The sequence below is a fragment of the Parus major genome, chromosome 15, assembly GCF_001522545.3.
Source record: "Parus major isolate Abel chromosome 15, Parus_major1.1, whole genome shotgun sequence".
Lineage (NCBI taxonomy): Eukaryota > Metazoa > Chordata > Aves > Passeriformes > Paridae > Parus > Parus major.
Genome location: NC_031784.1, coordinates 1590650 through 1609238, shown reverse-complemented (window position 1 = coordinate 1609238; position 18589 = coordinate 1590650). Strand labels below are relative to the sequence as shown.

Here is an 18589-nt window from a genome sequence, read left to right as displayed (position 1 = left end):
AATAAATCAGCACCATGACTACTTCTGGGCATGGAACAAAGAGGATGCTCTCCCGGGGCCCCGCGCTGTTCCTGGCGCCGCTGCTGCTCCTGTGCCGAGGTAACCCCGGTCCCACCGCCGCGACCCCGCTGCTGTGGTTCTGTTTGTTCCGTTTGCTTTTTGCGTTCATTTTTGTGCTTGTTTTTAACTGTTTGTGTTTATTTTATATCTGCCCTCCCTCCCCCGGTTTATTTAGGGCCGTTTCCCCCCACGGCAGCCCTCCCTCCCCCGGCGGCAGCGCTGCGGGTGGAACGCGCACCAAGAAGTGCCCATGGAGCTCCGCAGCCTCCCCGTGTGTCCCCTGTCCCCACGCGTGTCGCGGCTCCCGGCCCCCTGCGCGAAGGCTGCCCGCCTGCTTCGGCCGCTGCCAGCGCGGTTTTGCCGATTTAGGGGGGAAAAAAGGGAAAAGTTTGGGCTTCCCGGAGCTCTGGGGATGGACAGGGGTCGTGGGATTTGGGGTTTCCCACGGGGCGGCCGACCCCCGTTCCTCCCTGATGCTCCTCGCTCTTTCTGGCTATCCACGGGCGCGGGGAAAGATGTGCAGGAGTTAAACCCCTTGGGTTTGGTTATTAACAAAATACTTGTGTAACATTTTTTGCGCTTAATTCCGATAAGGACGGTTTCGGTGGGCAGGCGGGGAGCGGGGTCTGGCCCTTGATTGGGTTCAGGTGGGATTCCCAAATCACGGTCAGCTGCGAGGCAGCGCGCCCGGGCAGGGAGTGCGGCCGCGAGATGCTCTTCCTCTCTTATTTTCTTTTTCTTTTCCCCTCCCACCCCAGCTGGACTTGGGAGCAGCGTTTCGGGTCCCAGGTGCGGGGGTTTGCTGGGGAAGGGCTCACCCCAGACTGCCCCTGGGAAAGTCTTTAGCAGGACTTCACTCTGGGGACGTTCTCCTGTGCGTGCTCCCGTGAGCTCCCTGGCAGATGCTGCTCCTAATAAACAAGGGCTGTTAAAAGCAAATTAATTAAGGTGCATCGGTGCTGAAGTTGCTCGGGGATTCGTTTACTGCTTCTCGGGACGGTGCTCGCGTTTGGCCGTAGCGTGAAGCCTGGGCTGCTGGGGAAACTTCACGGGGGTTTTAGGAATAAGCCTAAATGCAAGGATTTTAGGTGGAAAAGGAGTGATCCATGGGAGGCGTAATAACAGTAGCTGTCGCTCTTGGGGAGGGCAGAGCGAAGGCGTTGTGGTGGGGAAGTGTTTTAGGAAAGGTTCCTACAGGAGGAGCAGGAACAATTTGCTAGGAAGGAGGCATCAGCCTTGGGGACACACAGGAGATGGACGGCAGGGGGTCCTCGTTCTGCTCACCCCAAAAAGCACTGCTTGCCCTGCCCTCCATCTCCCTCCTTGGCTGGGCTGCGTGCAGCCTCGGCGGCTTCTGGAAATCCTCTTGAGCAGGACACGGGGTGCAGAGTTTGGGGCGCAGGACATGGAAGGTGGGGTGCAGCTTGCGGGGACCGGGGCACCGAGCACAGGGTGCCTGTGGGTCAGCGCTGCCCCGCGGAATGGTGGCTTTCTGTGGGCACTGCGATGCCCTGTGCGCCGTGCGGCTTTTCCTTTATCGAGGAGAGAGTTAGGCGCAGCAAAGGAGCAGGTTGCTGGGTTGTTTTTTTTTTTAAATCTTTTTTATTTATTGCTTTGACATATTAATGCTAATCTTTTCCCTGATACTCCCCTCCTCCCGTCTCCTCCTGTGTGGGTAGCTACCATGGTGAGATTGGGCTGTGGGTGTAATTCTTCCAGCGCTCTGAGCGCTTAAACATATGGAAACCCACTTTGAAACAGTTTGTGGCTGCAAACCTACCGACGTATCCATCCCTCTCCGCCGCTCTGAGCCCTCCGTGCTCAGTGTGCGCGTTAGGAGCTCGCAGTGCGCTCCCAGCTCGAGCTGTGAGCAGCCAACGCGTTCCCTTCCTCCCTCCTCTCTCGGCCGTAGCATCCTTCTGCTTCCCCGGCCCCGTCCCGCCCCTGGCGCGGACCGCAGCAATGTCTGTGTGTGCAGAGCGCCTTTGGGATCGCAGGAAAGCTCTTCAGGGAAAGGCGAGCGGTGGCAGAGCCCGGCGACGCCTCCCTCCGGGGCTGTGCCGATCTTCCCGCAGCTCGCCGCGATCCAGCTCGGCTTTCTCCTCTGGATTCCAGGGGTTAACGAACCGCATCTCGGTTTGGGCTGTTGCAGACGGGAGAGACACCTGCATGAGTCATGCCGCGGTGCTGCCATCTCCGCAAAGCTCCCAGCTCATACAGACGGTCGCTCTGGACTCTTGCCATTTTTCTCTATTTACTTGCCTTTGCTCCCTCCCTTCCCCCTCGCCGGGGCCGGCTCTGGGCAGGCTGCGTTGCGGGCACCGGCGATGCACCAGGCTGAGTTTCTCCAGCCTCTTCAAAGCGGGTGGCATTGGTTCGCCTGTCAGCCGGGTCCCCTAAATAGCTTTGTGAAGGTCCAATTAAGAGATCACTGTCCTGCCCCGGGTCCCTGGCGGCCCGGCTGCTGGCTCGCACGGCTGCGAGCACAGGGTGGTGTGCGTGTGCGCTTGGCAGCCGAGGCCGCTCACGCTGAGCTCGAGGATGTCTCTCGCTGGCAGCAGGCCCCCGTTTGTTGCTGGCATCCAGGCAGGCTTTTGGCCGCCTTCCTCGCTGGCGGCGGCGGAGCTGTCTCCGAGGTTATATGAATAGGTATCCTGTGAGCGAGCTGGATGAGTTACCTGGATGTTTTGTTTTCCTGGCGGCTGCTGTGTCACCGGCTCGCTCCGTTCCTCGCAGCCGGGGCAGGGCAGGAGCGGGGCGTGTCCTTCATCCCCTGGGGATGCGCTCCCGCTGCTGGCAGCTGTGCGGGAGGAACGACCCGCGATTGCTTTTACACTCTGGCTCCGGGGGGGCGTGGGTGGAGAGACATTATGCTTGTTTTATTATGTGTCCCTGTATCACTCCACCTAATATGGAGACACTTTTTATTTAGAGGCTCTTTAGGAACAGAAATGAAAGACCTGTGTTATCTACTGTAGAATGGATTTGCAGAAAACGATCGTACAAACTGTTGAAATGTAGGTTATTTTCCCCAGATTAGTGCAGATCTCAATATCTTATGTAATTTTACTGTACAAACTGATGTGAAGTGGGGGATAGTGGGCTGGGGGGGAGAAGTCTGAAGTTATTATAGTGCCTTTTGCTCCAGCATCCATTAGAGCAGAATATTTCAGATACCATGAATTTAATTCCCATCAGAATAAATCTAGACCAGCTGCTCTGAAGTCAGTAGAGCTACTCTGGATTTATGCATTGCTGCTGTGATTGGCATTGGCTCCCTGGGAATGCAGGAGGCAATGGTGTGACTTGCCCTGCACAGCACTTTTCACTTCAAAATCTCCTGTTGCTGGTGCTGCAGCTTCCTTTGCCTATTTAAAATGGGGATGTCTCACTGGTTTTGGGTTTTGAATATTTTCTTCAGTTTGTGGGGCTTGGTCACAGAGCTCTGTTCACTGACACCTGACTCTGGCTGATCAATAGACTCTTTTGAGGTTTGAATACCAAAATAGTTACATTAAAATCTAAAAATCAATCAAGTGCAATTAATTTGCTGTATTTTATTGCTGGGAATGATAGTCACTCCCAGCCTTATTATCTCTGTGTTTAAAGCAGCTTAGTGAGGCGAGGAAGGTATGAGTCCAGGAGCAGCTGCAGGAGGTCAGAGCAGAGGGTTGCCAAGGCTGGGACAGGGTTTGAGTCTCGGGAAGGATTTTTTGGCTGAAGGATGCATTCCTGAGCCAGAGATGGCTCCATTTGTTTAATTGCTGTGTTTGGTTTGCCATCATGGATTTGGTTGCTCTTTGAGGCCAGCCAGCAGTTTGGAAGGCACAGTCCCTGGGCAAGGACTCCCTTGCTTCAAAGTGGCTGGAGAGAAGAGTCTGTGCACAACACAGGTGCACAGGGATTTGGGCTGGGCAGGGATTTCCCATTGGTGCCAGTGGGATGGAGATTCCACACTGAGTCAGGGTCCTCCTGCCCTTCTCCATAGCTCCTCAGAAATGTTTTGCAGCCAGACTTCTCAGGAGGCCAGTGCTGGCTGTGTCCCAGCAGGGCCCCTTGGCTGAAAGGTGGAGGAGGGGGTGTCATTACTCAATGTTGGGTTATGGCATCTCGTGCTGCTTGTCCTGACCATAGTGGTTGATGCTGGTACGAAGCACAAGTTTTGCTGAGCTGGAGAGGAGAGGTGGCTTCACTAAGCCCTGTGTCTCGTGGAGGTGGCTGCAGACCTGCCCTGTCTCAGAGGAGCAAAGAAGAGGTGGCAGCCCCCTACATCCTACATAAAGCAAGCCAAACCAAGATCTCCTGACCTTAATAAACCTCCCAGTGAAAGAGAAGCCATCCCACCGAAATAAATACTGTCAGCTCAACAAATTTAATTCACTAAACTCGATTCCCCATTCTCTCCTTGCCTAAATATAACCAACGTTAGTTAATGACAAGCGGTGACTGGGTTTGTTGGCAGAGCTTTAGCTCTTAGCCCTGTCAGTGGCTCGCTGATGTGCTGGCACGTGGTGCTTTCCCCACTACGGCTGTCAGATCCTCTCGAATTAAGTGCCACGGAGGCTGTGGAGTGTGAGTTACCATGTGGTGCTCTAGATGTCGTGGAAGATGCTTCGATTTCATGCTGTCAGGAGTTTCCCAGCTGGCATTTCAGAGGAAGAGGTTCCCACGTGAGGATGGGCAGGAAGAAATTACAAGCAAAGAGGTCCCTGGGGATGGTTTATGTGGGGGAGGATGGGGATTTCTCGGTGTCTGGCTTTCCCTGGGTATTCCCATTGCCCTCTGTGACAGAGTGCTGCGATGGGAGCTAAAGCAAGGGCTGCTGGAGGGTGTGTGGTGGGTGAGCTCCCTGTGGAAAGGCTTTGCTGTTTGGACACTACCTCACACAATCGGCTTTAGTCTCAGGTGCAAGGTAAATATTAATGTTTTTTCCACGCTACCCAAAAATTTTCTCACAACGCACTTTGAGCTTTTCTTTGTTTACATAAACGTTTGTTCCTGACAGCATTCAGAAAGCTTCATGAATTTATGATGTGCTCCAGATTGAAGCATGCTTTTTTCTTTTTCTCTTTTTTCCTTCTTTTTTCCCCCCCAAAACCACTTTTTCCTCCCAAATTTTGGTAAGGAAATGGCGGGAGGAATGCATCTTTCAGCAGGCTATAGAGAGGCAATGTAAACACCATCTCTCATGGAAAATCAGTTTGTTCAAGTTCCAAAGCAGCCCAGCCTCTCCACTTGATCAATTTGCCTGTCATAGGAGATGATTTTAAAAGTGGCGATTATGTCCTATCTTGTCTCTTGCAACTTCAGGCAAGGAGAGAAAATGAAGTGTAGCATTTGATTTTAACTCTGTTTTTTTCCTGATTTTTGTTTTTTGGTGATGGTGGTAGTGAGAGAGCGAGCAAAGGGATGCCCTGAGGGGTGAGGGATAGCCAGGAACAGAGGGGTTTCCATGAGGCTGCCGTCTGCTGAGTAAACTAATTGGAAACTGCGTGTAAAGCGGCTCTGCTCATCCCACCGTGCCTGCACCAGCTGGCCCTCAGGAGCTGCTCTGCCCCATGGCTTCCCCTGCAGTGGGTACAAGGCACAAAATGGGCTTTTAGAGACAAAGCTGCTGAATCTTGGGGAGAGGGTGCTCGTTGTGGCCACGTCTCCTGCCTGGGGATGGCACTGCCGTGTGCTTAGAGGCTGTGCAAGGACCACAGGTCCCTTATGGGGAGGGGATGCTGTGGAACCACCCGTGCTGGGCAGCTCTGGCTTGGCACTGCTAAAAGAAATGATGGCTAAAACTCCACTGATGCAATTCAAACTGGGGCTCAATGGAGAAGCAGGGATCAAAATCCCCCAATCCCTCCTCCAAGGGGCTCAGGAGGCTCCAGAAGTGATTTCCACTGGTATCATCCACAGGATGTGTGGGACATGGTGCCTCTGGCCAAGCAGCTGTCCCTGGGCTGAGCCCATTTATCCACACATACAACCTTAGCAGAGTTTGGCTGTGGGCTGAGGGAGCCCTGGGGGGAAATCAGGGTGAGGAGGAAAAGATTTCTGCTAGAGAGGGGAGAAATGTCATCCTCATTACCCCAGAAATGAAATCCTTTAGAAGGTTAAATGAGAGGTGCACGTATCTTTGGGGTTTTTTGTTTAGCTTGTATGGAAACATTTCAAAAACAGATGGCAAAGCAGAGATTTATTTCCCATTAAGTGCAGAGGGCTGGTGCACAGGACCTTATCTGCTTGTGGGCCCTGTAATAAACCTGTCAGCAGGTGATTTAAATCCAGTTTTTCTGATTGGGAGAGTAGTGAAAGGAACAGGGTTTATGTTACTTAGGAATTTTATGGGCAATGTTAGATTTTTAAGATGCAGGAATGATCAGGGCATGGCTCTGTAGCACCAGAGATGTTCATTTCTTTAATAAAGGATCTTCCTTGAGTCAGATAAATGAACCATTTTCCATTATTTAGCAGCTGAGCTGCCATTGCTGTTTGCGTGAGTGACAGACGCAGCTACTTCATATCTCATTTTAGGAGTTGTTGTCAATTAGCCACAGCTTTTGCTTAGCAGCAAGACTTTTGCCACAATGGGGAAGGAGGGCTGTCTAATGGATGCTGCAGCTTCAAAAAAGGATGAAGCTCCCACCAAAAGAAAAGACAGAGCCCCTGTGCCCTGAAAGGGAGCCCTTGAGCAGATGGAGCAGGTTTCTATGCAATGAGCAGTAACCAGAAACTCAGCAAAGAGTTGGTAGCTGCTGACTGGTCTTGGTACCCAGATTTTTGTTTGAAAAAGGTGAAAATCCAAGCTGAGTTTTGGAAGGAGCTGGTCTGGATGTCTGTGTGGGGCAAGTCCCTGGTCAGTGTGAGTCTTTCACTCAGTCTGGTGACAGACAGCAGCCATCGACCCCCAGTGCCTCTGTCCCTGCCGTGGGGCCACAGCAGTCTGAAACATCACTGGGGCTTTTCAAGGGCACTCAGAGAGCTGGGGGCAGCAGGGACCAATAACACAAGGTCTGATTGTCATTCACTGGGTGCAGAGAGGGCACAATGCACACAGTGAAGCAGGTTTTTAAAGGGTTGTGACAGAGGCACCCCGAGAGGGTGGCAAGAGCCTTCTGGAAGCAGCAGAGCTTGCTCAGGGCAAGCTCAAAGGCCAGTGTGCCTCAGCCTCTCCAAATCATGGGAATTAGAGCTGGAAAAGTTGGCAGATAAACTGCCTTTCCCATCTCTGGTGGTTGGGTACAGCCTGTTCCTGAGCGTGGCTGGTTTTCAGCGATGCAGGACTTCTGCTGCTTCCCTTGGCAGAGAGCTTTGCAGCCCATTAGACCTCTCCTGTATTCCGCCTACAGCTTTCCTTCTTTGCTTCATCCCATCCTTTATTGGATGACCTGAGTTCCCAACTTTCCATCTCTATCACCAATCCAATGCCAAACCCAGGCAACTCCATTAAATGGGGACAAATGGTTAAACAGTGAGTGGGAAATGCTCAAAATAGGGAGCTGGCTCTGGCATGTAAATACCCAGCATGTAAATACATTTACAGCTGGAGGTTATTTGGAGAAGAAAGGGCAAGAACTTGAAATGCACGTGGTGATGAGCCATAGTCTATGCTCTGAAAACACTCAGAAGGCAGTTACAGTTGCACTATCTAATTCATCTCCCACTAAGACATTCTGCTCCAAGGTGTTTGGAAATAATAGAGTAGCTTAGATACTAACATTATTAAATCCTCATCTCTGACAGCCATGAGAATTAATATACAAAGGTTTCTTCCATTTTTTTTTTTTTTAATGCAGCACAGTTACTCATTTCAGGTCTTTTGCTTAGGAGTAGCCCAGTGAAAGTTGTTAGCGCGAGTATTAGTGCAAAAAAGGCTCAACTCCATTAAAGAGGAGAAACAAACAAGAGATAAACAAAAGATAGCATGAGTTTTATTGCACTTAAGACCCTTTTTTCTTTTCAAATATTAATAATTTATCATTCATTCATTCTGTAGATCTCAAAGGGCTTCAGAGAGAAAAGTGGGTACCATTGTCTGTCCTCTCTATCCATCCCCATGAGGTGCCCTGGGGCAGTAGCCCAAAGTCGAAGCCCTGCTGGCTTAGAGAGGAGAGCAGAGGAGTTGGCTGAAGCTGGGCCCTGGGGTTATTTTTTGATGGCAGCTGATGGTTCTGGTTGTTGCTCTTTAGGGAGTGAGGCTCACCTTGGACAGAGGTTGCTGAGGTTTGTGGCCAATCCGTTAGCCCTTGTGTGCTGAGCATGAGTCTCCTCCTCCATGTCTCAGCCATGGCTTGTTCTGCTGCCTGTGCTGCTTGGCTCCTCCAAGCCCCATCCCAGCAGTGCTGAGGCTCTCAGTAAGGGCTCTCTGTCTGCCCCGGAGCTGGCACTTGGTTTTTCTGCTGTGTTTGATTTGCACCAGCCCATTACAGTTTTTATTGGAAGTCATAAGCAGAAATGAAGAGATGGAATTGTTGTTCTTTATTGCTAAAATCAACGACAGCCCTAGAGAGGAGACCCCAGATGGTGGTGCCCATCTCATCTCATCCTTGGTGTGATGAAGCTGGACAGGCCATGGGGATTGGGGACATCTTCCAGGGACTGCAGTGAGGATCTGTTCTTCAGACATGCCCTTTTAAACCCCAAATGTCCATGTTGTGCACCTTTATTTCACTTATTACAGTGTCATAATGAGATTTTTGGAGTCTGCTGTAAGCCCTGGGGGACAAGTATCAGCTCCTGGGTACAGCTTCAGCTGTGTCTCCTTGAAGCCTCCTGCTCATCCAGAGTTAAAGCACTTCCCTCCCTTTCTCTGAGCATACTGCAGCCTGACACATTAAACATGTAAGAAAGCTTTATTGCGTTTAACCAGATGGGGAAAGCCAAAGGTCAGTCATTGCTTTGGTTCCTGCACCAAGCAGCAGACCCTGAGATGGTTTCCCAAACTGCCCTGGCTCTGTCCCCACACCTCCTCAAAGGGCTGAGAGCTGCAGCAGCCCCAGCTCTAACACACATCTGTCCAAATGCTCATCCCTTAGGTGTGCAGAATCTGGGAATTGTATCAGACTCCAGTCTGTGGGACTTCATCATCTGAGTTATTATCTCCAGAACACAGTTACCTCCCTCAATGGCAGTCTCCTATTGAAAACCATCCCTTTCAGTAGGGCACTTGCATTTATTTACCACACAGCTTCTCCCATTAGCATAATCATTACTCCCTGGACTGGGTTTGAATTCAGAGGATCCCACTGTGGTACTTAAAAAATTAATTACAGTGATGAAAGAATTCCTCTAAAGACTTCTATGAATTGGTCTGGTTGAAGTGTTTCAGCTTTGCTTCAATTGGTGCAGCTCTTGTCAAAGGATAGTGAGAAAATGCATGGGTCAGTGATTTAGTTGAGGCAAATTACGTTGAAAAATTGATTTGATTTAGAAAGTGAGCTTTCAGATCACAGGGAATTGCCTGCTTCTTTCTCTGCTGTGCTGATTCTCCCTGAAGATGAGCAGAGGCAGATAATTCAGGGTTAAAGTAAGTGGCTCTTGTAAAAGGTTTGTCAGAGAGCGGAGGAGAGATGGGCTGACACACATCTTTAGATAAACCATTATTGACCCATATATTGCTATCTGTGCATCAGCTGCAGTTACAGACAGGTGGGGATGCTTATAAACACACTCAGGCAGTTCATGTGGCTTGCTAAAGAATTGAGTCCTTGTTTTGAGGTTTGGTTTTTCTTCTTTTTCTCCCCAGCAATGTTTTTTCCATAGAAATACCTTCAGAGCTGGCACAGATCTGGGAGTGTGTGCTGTGTGGCTGCCTTAGCCAGCTCTGCGTTGCCTGGCTCTGTGCTTAGTCATTCCTGGGGCTGGCAGTTTGCTTTTGCCGAGGTTTTTCACTTCCTCGGATCAAACCGAGTGTTTCCTCCTTCTGTCCCTTGTCTTCATCTTAAAGGGGCTGCAGTCCCTGGTTTGCAGTGGGGTGATGCTGGATAGGTCTGGCAGTGTTCCTGGGGGGATTGTTCCCAAAAAGCATCCTCTGAATGAGCAGTTCCCTTCCCTGCATGCTGAGGAGTTTCCTCGGAGTTCTTCTCCCAGCCTGCAGTGTTTTTCCTGTGGGAGTGGTGGGTTGTGAGGGCAAAGGCTGCTGGCTGGACCCACATTGCTCCTGAGCATTCATGAGTTGCTTTGAACAGCTCTCTGTGGTTGTCAGGGAAGCAGGGATATGGAGCCTGGCAGAGTTTCAGTTTACACTTGGTAAAATTTGTCTTTTTAAAAAAAGTTAAGTGGATGACTTCTGTCTAGCAGTGCTTTTTGTTTCTTTCTCACCTTGCAGAACCCTCTGCATTGCTGTTTGCTGGGATGCTGCAGAGACCTCATTTTGGTCTGTCTAGCTCTGGTGGTATTTGTCTCCATAGCTCCAGCACCACCAGCTCCCTCGGCAGGAAAATCCAGGAGTGCCATTCCCTGTCCCCAGGGTGGGCACCAGAGAGGTGCAGAGCCCGTGTGTACCCACACAGTGGGAGAGGGTTGTGTGCACATTCCTGTGATTGCAGAGAGCCTTTTCCACAGCCCAGCCTCGGGCTGGGAAGTGAGATGACAAGTGCAAGGAGAGAAATGATGCAGGGGAGAGCTGGAATGGAGCCTCCCGCCAGCAACTGAATTCAAGGCTGCAAAAAGAAGTTGCAAAAGTAGCAATCCATCTGTCCACTTAGTGGGAGAAGCCTAAGATCATTTCACAGTAATCAGCCCCCTGGTGTTCAAAAAAAACCCAACCAAAAATACTGAAGATTTTTGCTTTACTGTGGGCAAAATCTAAAGCAGATTAATGTTCTCAGAGGCTGTGGGGCCTTTTTCCCCCCTCTTTTTGATAAGTAGGGGCTGTATCAAGTTAAAAATAATGTACGAAACAATAGACTGTCTTTGGTTTTTAGATAACCATGTTTTTGCCATACATTTCAGAGGTCTGTCCTCACTGAAACTCTGGTTAACTAGCAGCAGAATTATTGGCAAGTGGGTGTTTTTGTGCAGGGCCAGTCGGGTGGTGAGCAGGGTCATTGTCACTGACCTCACAGTGGCACATCCCAAGGTGATGCATTGTGCAGGTGCATTGCCATGCTGTAGCTGCTTGGCTGTATCACTGTCTCCATTAAAGGCCACAATATTCAGAGATTTTAATTTGGTTGTGAAAACTTGCTCCAGGCACTACAAAGTTCGTGAGTGTTTATTTATTTATAGTTATCTCATTTTATTCTTCCTTTCCCCTTAACTGTGAGGGCATAGAGGAAACAGGCTCCAAAGATGCCTCTTGATTCTTGCTTATGTGATTTGAGAAGCACAGAGTTGGAGGAAGATCACTGATCTCTGTGTGTGGAAATGTTCATTCACATTAAGAGATGTGGCAGAGGGGGTGGTTTGAACGTGCCAAGCTCGAAGGTGTCCGTAAGGAGCCCTTCTTGTGAGACGTGACCTGAGAAAGATGTTCAGGGTGGGTGTTTCCTCATGCCAGGTGTGGTGGCATGTCCCCACTGCCCCTGCAAGGATGTCCCCACTGCCCCAGGCACCTGTGGCTTTGGGAGGGAGCTGGAGCTGGGCACACGAGTGAGGCACAGCAGGACTTTGCTGTGGAACCAGAGCCGCTGAACTGCAGCAGATGCTTTGCTGCTGCACAACAATTTGTAATTAAAACACAACTTGCCATCTTGATTAGGTTAAGCATTTAAAATCATTTGCAACCCCCCCTTTTATTGTGTAATTAGCAACATATGACACATTAGCTCAGTTAAAAGTTATAATGATTAATTTGCACATCAAAGCCTCCCCATGAATCAACTGGTGCAGCGCAGGGGGGAGAGCTCGGTGTGAGTGCCCACATGAACGTGTCCTGCCTGCTGCAAGGCCACGATGGAGGCTCCAGTGAGGTGGTTCCTGATGTTCCAGTCCTTCTGCAAGGCAGCAGTGTCCCTGTGCCCCGAGTCACTCAGCAGATGACAGTGTGAGCCTTGCCAGGATGTGGCCATTCCTTTCTTGCCTCTAAGCCAGGCTGATCCATCCTAAAGCACCTGACTAACCGTGTACCTGGGAGCACTTCAAAGTCAGGATGTTCAGTTACTGGTGGTTCTTTGTGGATATAAGCATTGTTCTTAAGTGTTTTGGCCAAATTCTGATTGTTTTTACCCATGTTAATCTTTGATTATCATGAGTTTTGCCTGAAGGCTTTGTAAGTCAGATTGGAGCTCTAACTAGTAAAGAACTTTGTTCAGTCAAGCCAAAACCAACAAGAAAAATGCTATAAGCTAATTATAACGAATGTCTTCTCTCTTTCTTGTCTAGTCATAATATTGTCTTTCTTTCCACCTTCTGCTGAGCTGTGAAAATATTCTGCAAAATGGTATTTTTGAGTTGATGGAAAAGTACACCCCTGTCAACAATATTTTTCTATTGTTCATCAGAGACAGGCTTCATAACAGAAAAGATCCGTGCTGGAAAAGTACATCAGCTGCAAACAGTTTATTCAAAGTCATCTCAAATAGCAGGGAGGGTTTTTGAGTTCCTGTTCCAGCTGAAGTTGAAATGCAGAATGCAGCTTCTAATATTTCAGAGACATGAATGGTGCAGGTCATAATAATGTGTTGCCATTTTCACAAAAGATGGGTTTTTATATTAAAGCTTCCAGTGGAAAAAGGTCTGGAGGAGTTAAAATAATTAAAATAGTCTAAGCTCCTGAATTGAGGGTGCCATCTCCTTCCCTAGGGCATTGTGGGGGTCATGGACATGTGGGTGAGTGGAAAATGAGTTCCCACCTTTTTGGGTTCGTGTGTGTCCATGCACATGGGTACACTGATGTTAAGTTGGTGGGGTGTTAAATGTTTCACTTTTCTAACCATCAGTTTCAATTGAATTTCATAAGCCATTAAAGTTCTCTGCTGCTTTCTTTGCTCTTCCAGTTATGTGAGCTCCAGCCATTTAGCTGTGGGTCCTGAGGCACGATTGCTCTGTGGAGCAGCAAAAGTAAATTGGTTCCTGATGTAAAATCTTTTTATATATATATATATATATATATATATTTTTTTTTAATCTCTCTAACTCACTGTGAGTGGTGTTACAGTCTTGGGCTGATGATGGGAGTATTCAAGTTTGGCTTTTTCTGGTCCAGTTCTGGATCCCCCCCACAGAACCTTTTAAAAATCTTTTGTGCCTGGCTTGAATGGCAAAGGCTTATAGAGAAAGAGGGATTTTGTTGTTGTTGTTGTTTATGTATTTATCTTCAGAATCATGGTGGAAAGATTGGACTGGGGTTTTGGGTTTTCTCCCTGAAGAAATGTTTATGAGGATGATAGTTATTTGGATCAAAAGAGATCTTTTGGCAGTCCTCTGACTTTGATTCAGTACTGGCAGTGTGACAAATAATGAAAAAGCAATCATTTCCCCTGCTCCCACTTTTATTCTCAGGATAAATGAATGGTTAAGATCTCTGTGCTCAAAAATAATTGCTCATGGCTCTTACAGAAAAAAATGAAAATCCATAACACTCACCCTTTAAAAAGATGATTTGATCTTTCCTGTTGGTTTGTGTTTTGCACTATTGAGTGTCTTTGCTGCCAGTCTGCTGCTAAACTGGACAAAGTTGATGTACAGCCTTTGCAGATTGAGTTTGTGGGAAGGATAAGGAATTTTAGCACTTTGGAAAGCAGTTCCCATGGTGGGAGCTGGGGAGTGGGGATGAAGCAGGGTTTTGCTGTCAAGGTCCACTGGTAGAACTGTTTTGCACAGCATAAAATTAAAGAATGTGACAGAATACAGAATGAACGGGAAAAAAGTGTAACTTTAATTTGTCATGTGATTTTAAAGTAGCTCAAACATCTCCTAAAGTGTGTGTGTGACTGCTGGAACCTGCTGGGCAGTTCTCAGTGTGTTCCTCTTCCAGCTGCCTGGGGCTTGATGAACAGACGGAGGTGTCCACCAGTGCTTTGCCAGGATTTCTCTTCTTCCTTCCTTCCTTTCCTTGCTTTCATGGCAGTGGATGTGAGGATGGACTGCCATATTTTACATATGCAGCATATTTTACCTTGCAGCCAAATGGTGCTGAGCAACCGAGCTGGCTGCCCATCCCAAGGACTGTGCACTTCACCTTCCTGGAGCATTAACCTCCCATCATTTCCAGCTAAGCCAGGCATAAAAGATTAGGCTGGGCCTGTACTCTTTATTTGGGGATAACTGCAGCAGTTCCTTTTTTTGTTTTTAAATCCTGCTAATTGGTGCTCTCAGCCTCAGCTCCAGCTTAATGAAGGCTGCTGTCTGGGAATCATCACAAACAGTTATGGAAATGCATTTAAATGCTTAAATCTGTTGTACTTTTCTCTTTATGGGTTTATTCCTTCAAAAAGCTTAAGTATGCCCAGAGTCCCTTCCTGCCCAGGATGATTTTTTTCCATGAGCCCTGTGGTGGGGCTCTGGCACCTCTGCAGCACAGAGGTTTGTGTTAAAGCAGTGAGGGATCCCAGCCCTGCTGCAGCCCTTGTGCTGAGGGAGCATTTTCAGTCTGTTTGCTCCAGATGGGGCCTTTGGATGCTGGGCATGAGGACTGAGACATCCAGCTTCCCTCCTCCTCCTCCTCTGACCTGCCCAGCACAGGCAGCATTCACTCAACCCTGGTAAATGAACAGAGCTGCTGGATGCCCCTGCTGCTTGTGTCAGTCTGTCTGGCAGCCAGTGATGTCTGTCCCTCTGTGCCTCACAGTGACAACTCTGTACTTGAGGCAGAGAAGGTTTAAGCTAAGAGCAAAGGAAAAGGTCACACAGTGGGTTTTCCCATCCTGGCTGTGGTTGTAGCCACACATTCTCCAGGTTTGGAGAGGTGTGAGCCAGGTGGTCCTGGGAGGGATTTGGACAAGGGTTTGAGGTTTCTCCAGAGGCAGAGGAGCACCATCCAGTAAAACAAGTGCTTGTGCTTAAAGAACAACATGGGGTATTGTTTATTTGTGCTCTGGTTAGAGACACACACCTGTGGCCTAATTCCTGTATTTTAAGAGCAACATTCAGCCCATGTGACGGCCAGGGAAGATGAGGAGTGACTGCTACAAGCCAAAAGCAGCAAACCCATGAAGCAGAGCTAGAGACAGCTTTAAAGCTATGAACATAATTACCCAAGGAGTCTGCCAAGGAACCAGATGCTGTAAATGAAAGAATAACTTCCATGGCTTGGCATCTGTCTGCGATCCAGGGAGAGGAGGAGAAGCAGGGGAACTGCATGCAGGGCTTGGGAAATGGTTGTTCCAGTTGCAAAATGGGTACCTTCAAAAATATTTAGACTAAACTGTAATTTTTGTATGGAGGAGAGTGAACCTGTTGAAAAGGAGAGGTCAATGTGCTTGTCTTGTGGGCAGTTTGATGGTGTTCTGCAGGTTCCATGTCAGTGTTATGTGGCTGATTGGCTGCTGGGAAGATCTGGGTGCTGTGGCAGCTTAAGCAGTTGGTGATAAATGAGGAAGATGTGACTGGGCTGAATTCTGAACCTTTTGAGACCCATTTGAGCTCAGAGCCCTACAGAGCACTCCGTTTTCCATGCATGGATGAGCTCAGTTGATATATAAAATAAATGGCTGCACGTGACTTGTCTGAGGTCAGGTCACTCTTGGCAGTGCTCTACTTTCAAAAACCAAACTAGAAAGTTCCTGCTATTTCTCTCCCCAATTTATTTTTACAATTACTGTTAAAATAATTGCAGTCCTAGCAAAGGTAAACAGCTGGGTTCAACATAATCAGTACATAGACAATATCCATCATTTCCATGGTATAAAACCTCTACCACACAGCACATTCCTGAGGCTGCATCTTAGCTAGAAAACCTTTATGGGAAGGGGAGCAGAAAATCAGCTGGGGTCCTCATGGATTGAGTACATATGGATAACACAGCAGTGCTGGCAGCTGTGGTGCAGTCTCCTTTCTGCTTGTGCTTGAACCAAACACCCTGGAAAAAGGTGGTGATAACAGAGCTGCACATGAGGCATGTTCAGAGCCAAGCGAGTGGTGCCTCCTGGGCTGCAGAAACATCGTGACTCGCCTCTCCCAGCTGGGAAATAAAGGCAGGGAGCAGTGATTAGAGGTTTTAGGGGAAGTTCATATGATTTCAGGCCAGGATTGCAGTGTTTTTCAAGCCAGGAAGAGGAAGAAGAGCTTTGCTCATGGGTTAGAGATTTTTTTTACTGTTTTAATAACCTTATTTTTCACTCTTACTGGGCTCTAACCAGTGGAAAATATGCTCAACGTGCATTTTGGGTGCACAGGATGAGATGGACATGGGAGTGGGGTGGAAGGCTTGGATGTGGGGATATCACCAGCACCCCAAGGAGCCTGGCAGGGAGCAGGGAGGGAACTGGAGGTGACTGGGGGTGAATTCAGCTGCTGCCTCTGCACACTTAAAACCTGCTGTATGTGCATCCTTCTTTGTAAGAGCAGTGGTTATTTTGCCTCAAAATAACAAACCTTTTTTTTGCAAGTAGGGCTTGGGGGAGGCCTCTGTATTGCTGCAGCTTGGGGACACAGTCATGTGCAAGTCAGAGAGCCACATCATGTTGAGTGCTGAATGACTCTGCTTATTAATATAATAAACCAGAGGAACACACTGTCATGACAGTCTCTGCAGTGAGAATCCAGGGAATTAGTTTAACCAAAGCACATTAAATCTTTCTGTCTCCTGAAAACTGCACCCTGGAGGTATGGACTGGAGGGTGGGAGGGGCAGGAACATTTAACAAGGGTTTGCAGGAGTTTTTATGCATATTGTGGTCTCCAGAACAGTACTCTGCTGTCTGGGGTTTTATATCTTCCCACGACTATAGTTAAGCTCCTCAGACATGATAAGAAGGAAAACATTCTCTCTCTCTCTCTCTTTTATTTTTTTCTCCTTTCATTCTCTATTTTCAAGATGGAATTTTCTCTGCTGTAGCACTGATACAAGACCTTTTCTTCAGATGTACTATATGAAAACACCCTGTCACGCTCTCTGAAAGCTGTGAAGTGTGTGCATGTAGATGTATATTCTATATACTCAGGCACACACCATACAGAGATACACGTGGCTATACACAGGGTTTTTCCTCTCTTTCAGACAAAACAGGCCTTTCTCATCTCTAACAAAAGCTGAGTGTTGTTAGTTGAAGGAAGATAAAATTCTCACCAGGGGTCCTTGATGGGCTGACAGCTGGATCTGCTGGGGTTGATTCGAAGACAAGGGCACTCCTCCCCTGCAGCCCTGACTGGCATTTGGGTCACTGGGTGCATGGGTAGGTTCACCAAGCCCTTGGAGAAGACCTGGTGTGGGTTAGTTAATGGTAACAGCTCAGCTGGCTCTTTGAGAGCCTGGGAAGTCCTCGAGCCCACAGGGAGAGCTTGGTGGCTTCAAATGTCCCCACCATGGGGCCAACGCTTTCCAGAGGCTCCATTCCCTGACAGGGAGGCAAGAGGGTCAGACAGGGCAGGGTGAGGGGAGCCCCTGCTGATCCTTTTGAGGTATTTTGTACTCTCTGTCTCACACATGCTGAGTGCATTGTGCTGGTCCTTGTTGCTTGGCTTGGGAGAGGAGCTGGAGCAGCCCAGAGCAGAGGATGTGTTTCCCCTTTGCCACCCTCTGGTGAAAGATGTGCCCACATCTCCCTGTATTTCCTGTGTGTTGGCTTGACACACAGGCAGCTTGCTCTTCTCTTTTCCTAATCACTGAGAGGGCTCAACACATTGTCTGAAATAGCTTTTTTGCCTCAACAGGGAGGTTCCTTGAGGCAGTAATTGACTCTTTCTTTCATGCAATGGCATTTTACCTGGGAAAGCAGCCAGTTGGTATTTTCAGCACAGCAGAATTCTGCCTTGCTTTGAAAGGAGGTGGTTCCAGATCCTCCTTGGGTTTTTTTCCCCTTAGGATGATGTAATTTTATTTTCTGCCTTCTCTACCATGCTGTACACAGTCTCTCCAGCTCCTTCTTGGAACCTCTTCCATTAGACAGGCACTTAAATTTATAGAAACAGCACCTGCAGGACCAACAGGTGAATAATCTGGAGTCCTCATCTGCATCCTGTTGGGAAACTGAAATGTGCTTTAAGTGACCCTGAAAGGAAGGCTGAATTGGTACTGATGTTTTTTTCTTTTCAATGAGGAAACATAGAATGGACGTGTGATAACACAATTGAAAGTGAAGAAGATGCTGGATACGGGCAAGAAAACAAAGGACACTAGGAGAGAAAGATTTCCAAAACAGAAACAAACTGTTCCTCACTCTTAGTTTTCATGCCAATTTAACAAATACATGAAAATTGCCTCAATTTAACTTTGGGGAGAAAAGAAGCTACAGGGTTGCTGTAGCTAAAAGGCTGCATCCTGTTTTAGTGAGTTTGCTGTACTTTAGATTTTTATCTAGAGGGGCTTTTTTATGGTACTTTCTGCCAGCAGTTCTCCACACCTGTTTATTTTTAAAAAGCACTCTTCAACCTGCAGGAAAAGGAAACTAAGCACAGTTATCCCTGTTCTGGAGGTAGAGGGAACTGGCAGAGATGTG

General features: G+C 48.3%; 1 protein-coding gene across 1 annotated transcript in view; it reads left to right on the top strand.

Annotated features, from left to right (window-relative positions):
* The first annotated feature begins 6 nt into the window (after positions 1-6).
* TMEM132B (transmembrane protein 132B) overlaps positions 7-18589 on the top strand; it is a 210226-nt gene continuing 191643 nt past the window's right edge. The window contains exon 1 of the mRNA XM_033518228.1: positions 7-99. Within this exon, the coding sequence (XP_033374119.1) occupies positions 15-99 (85 nt within the window). The 5' untranslated portion in view covers positions 7-14. The remainder of the gene's footprint in view (positions 100-18589) is intronic.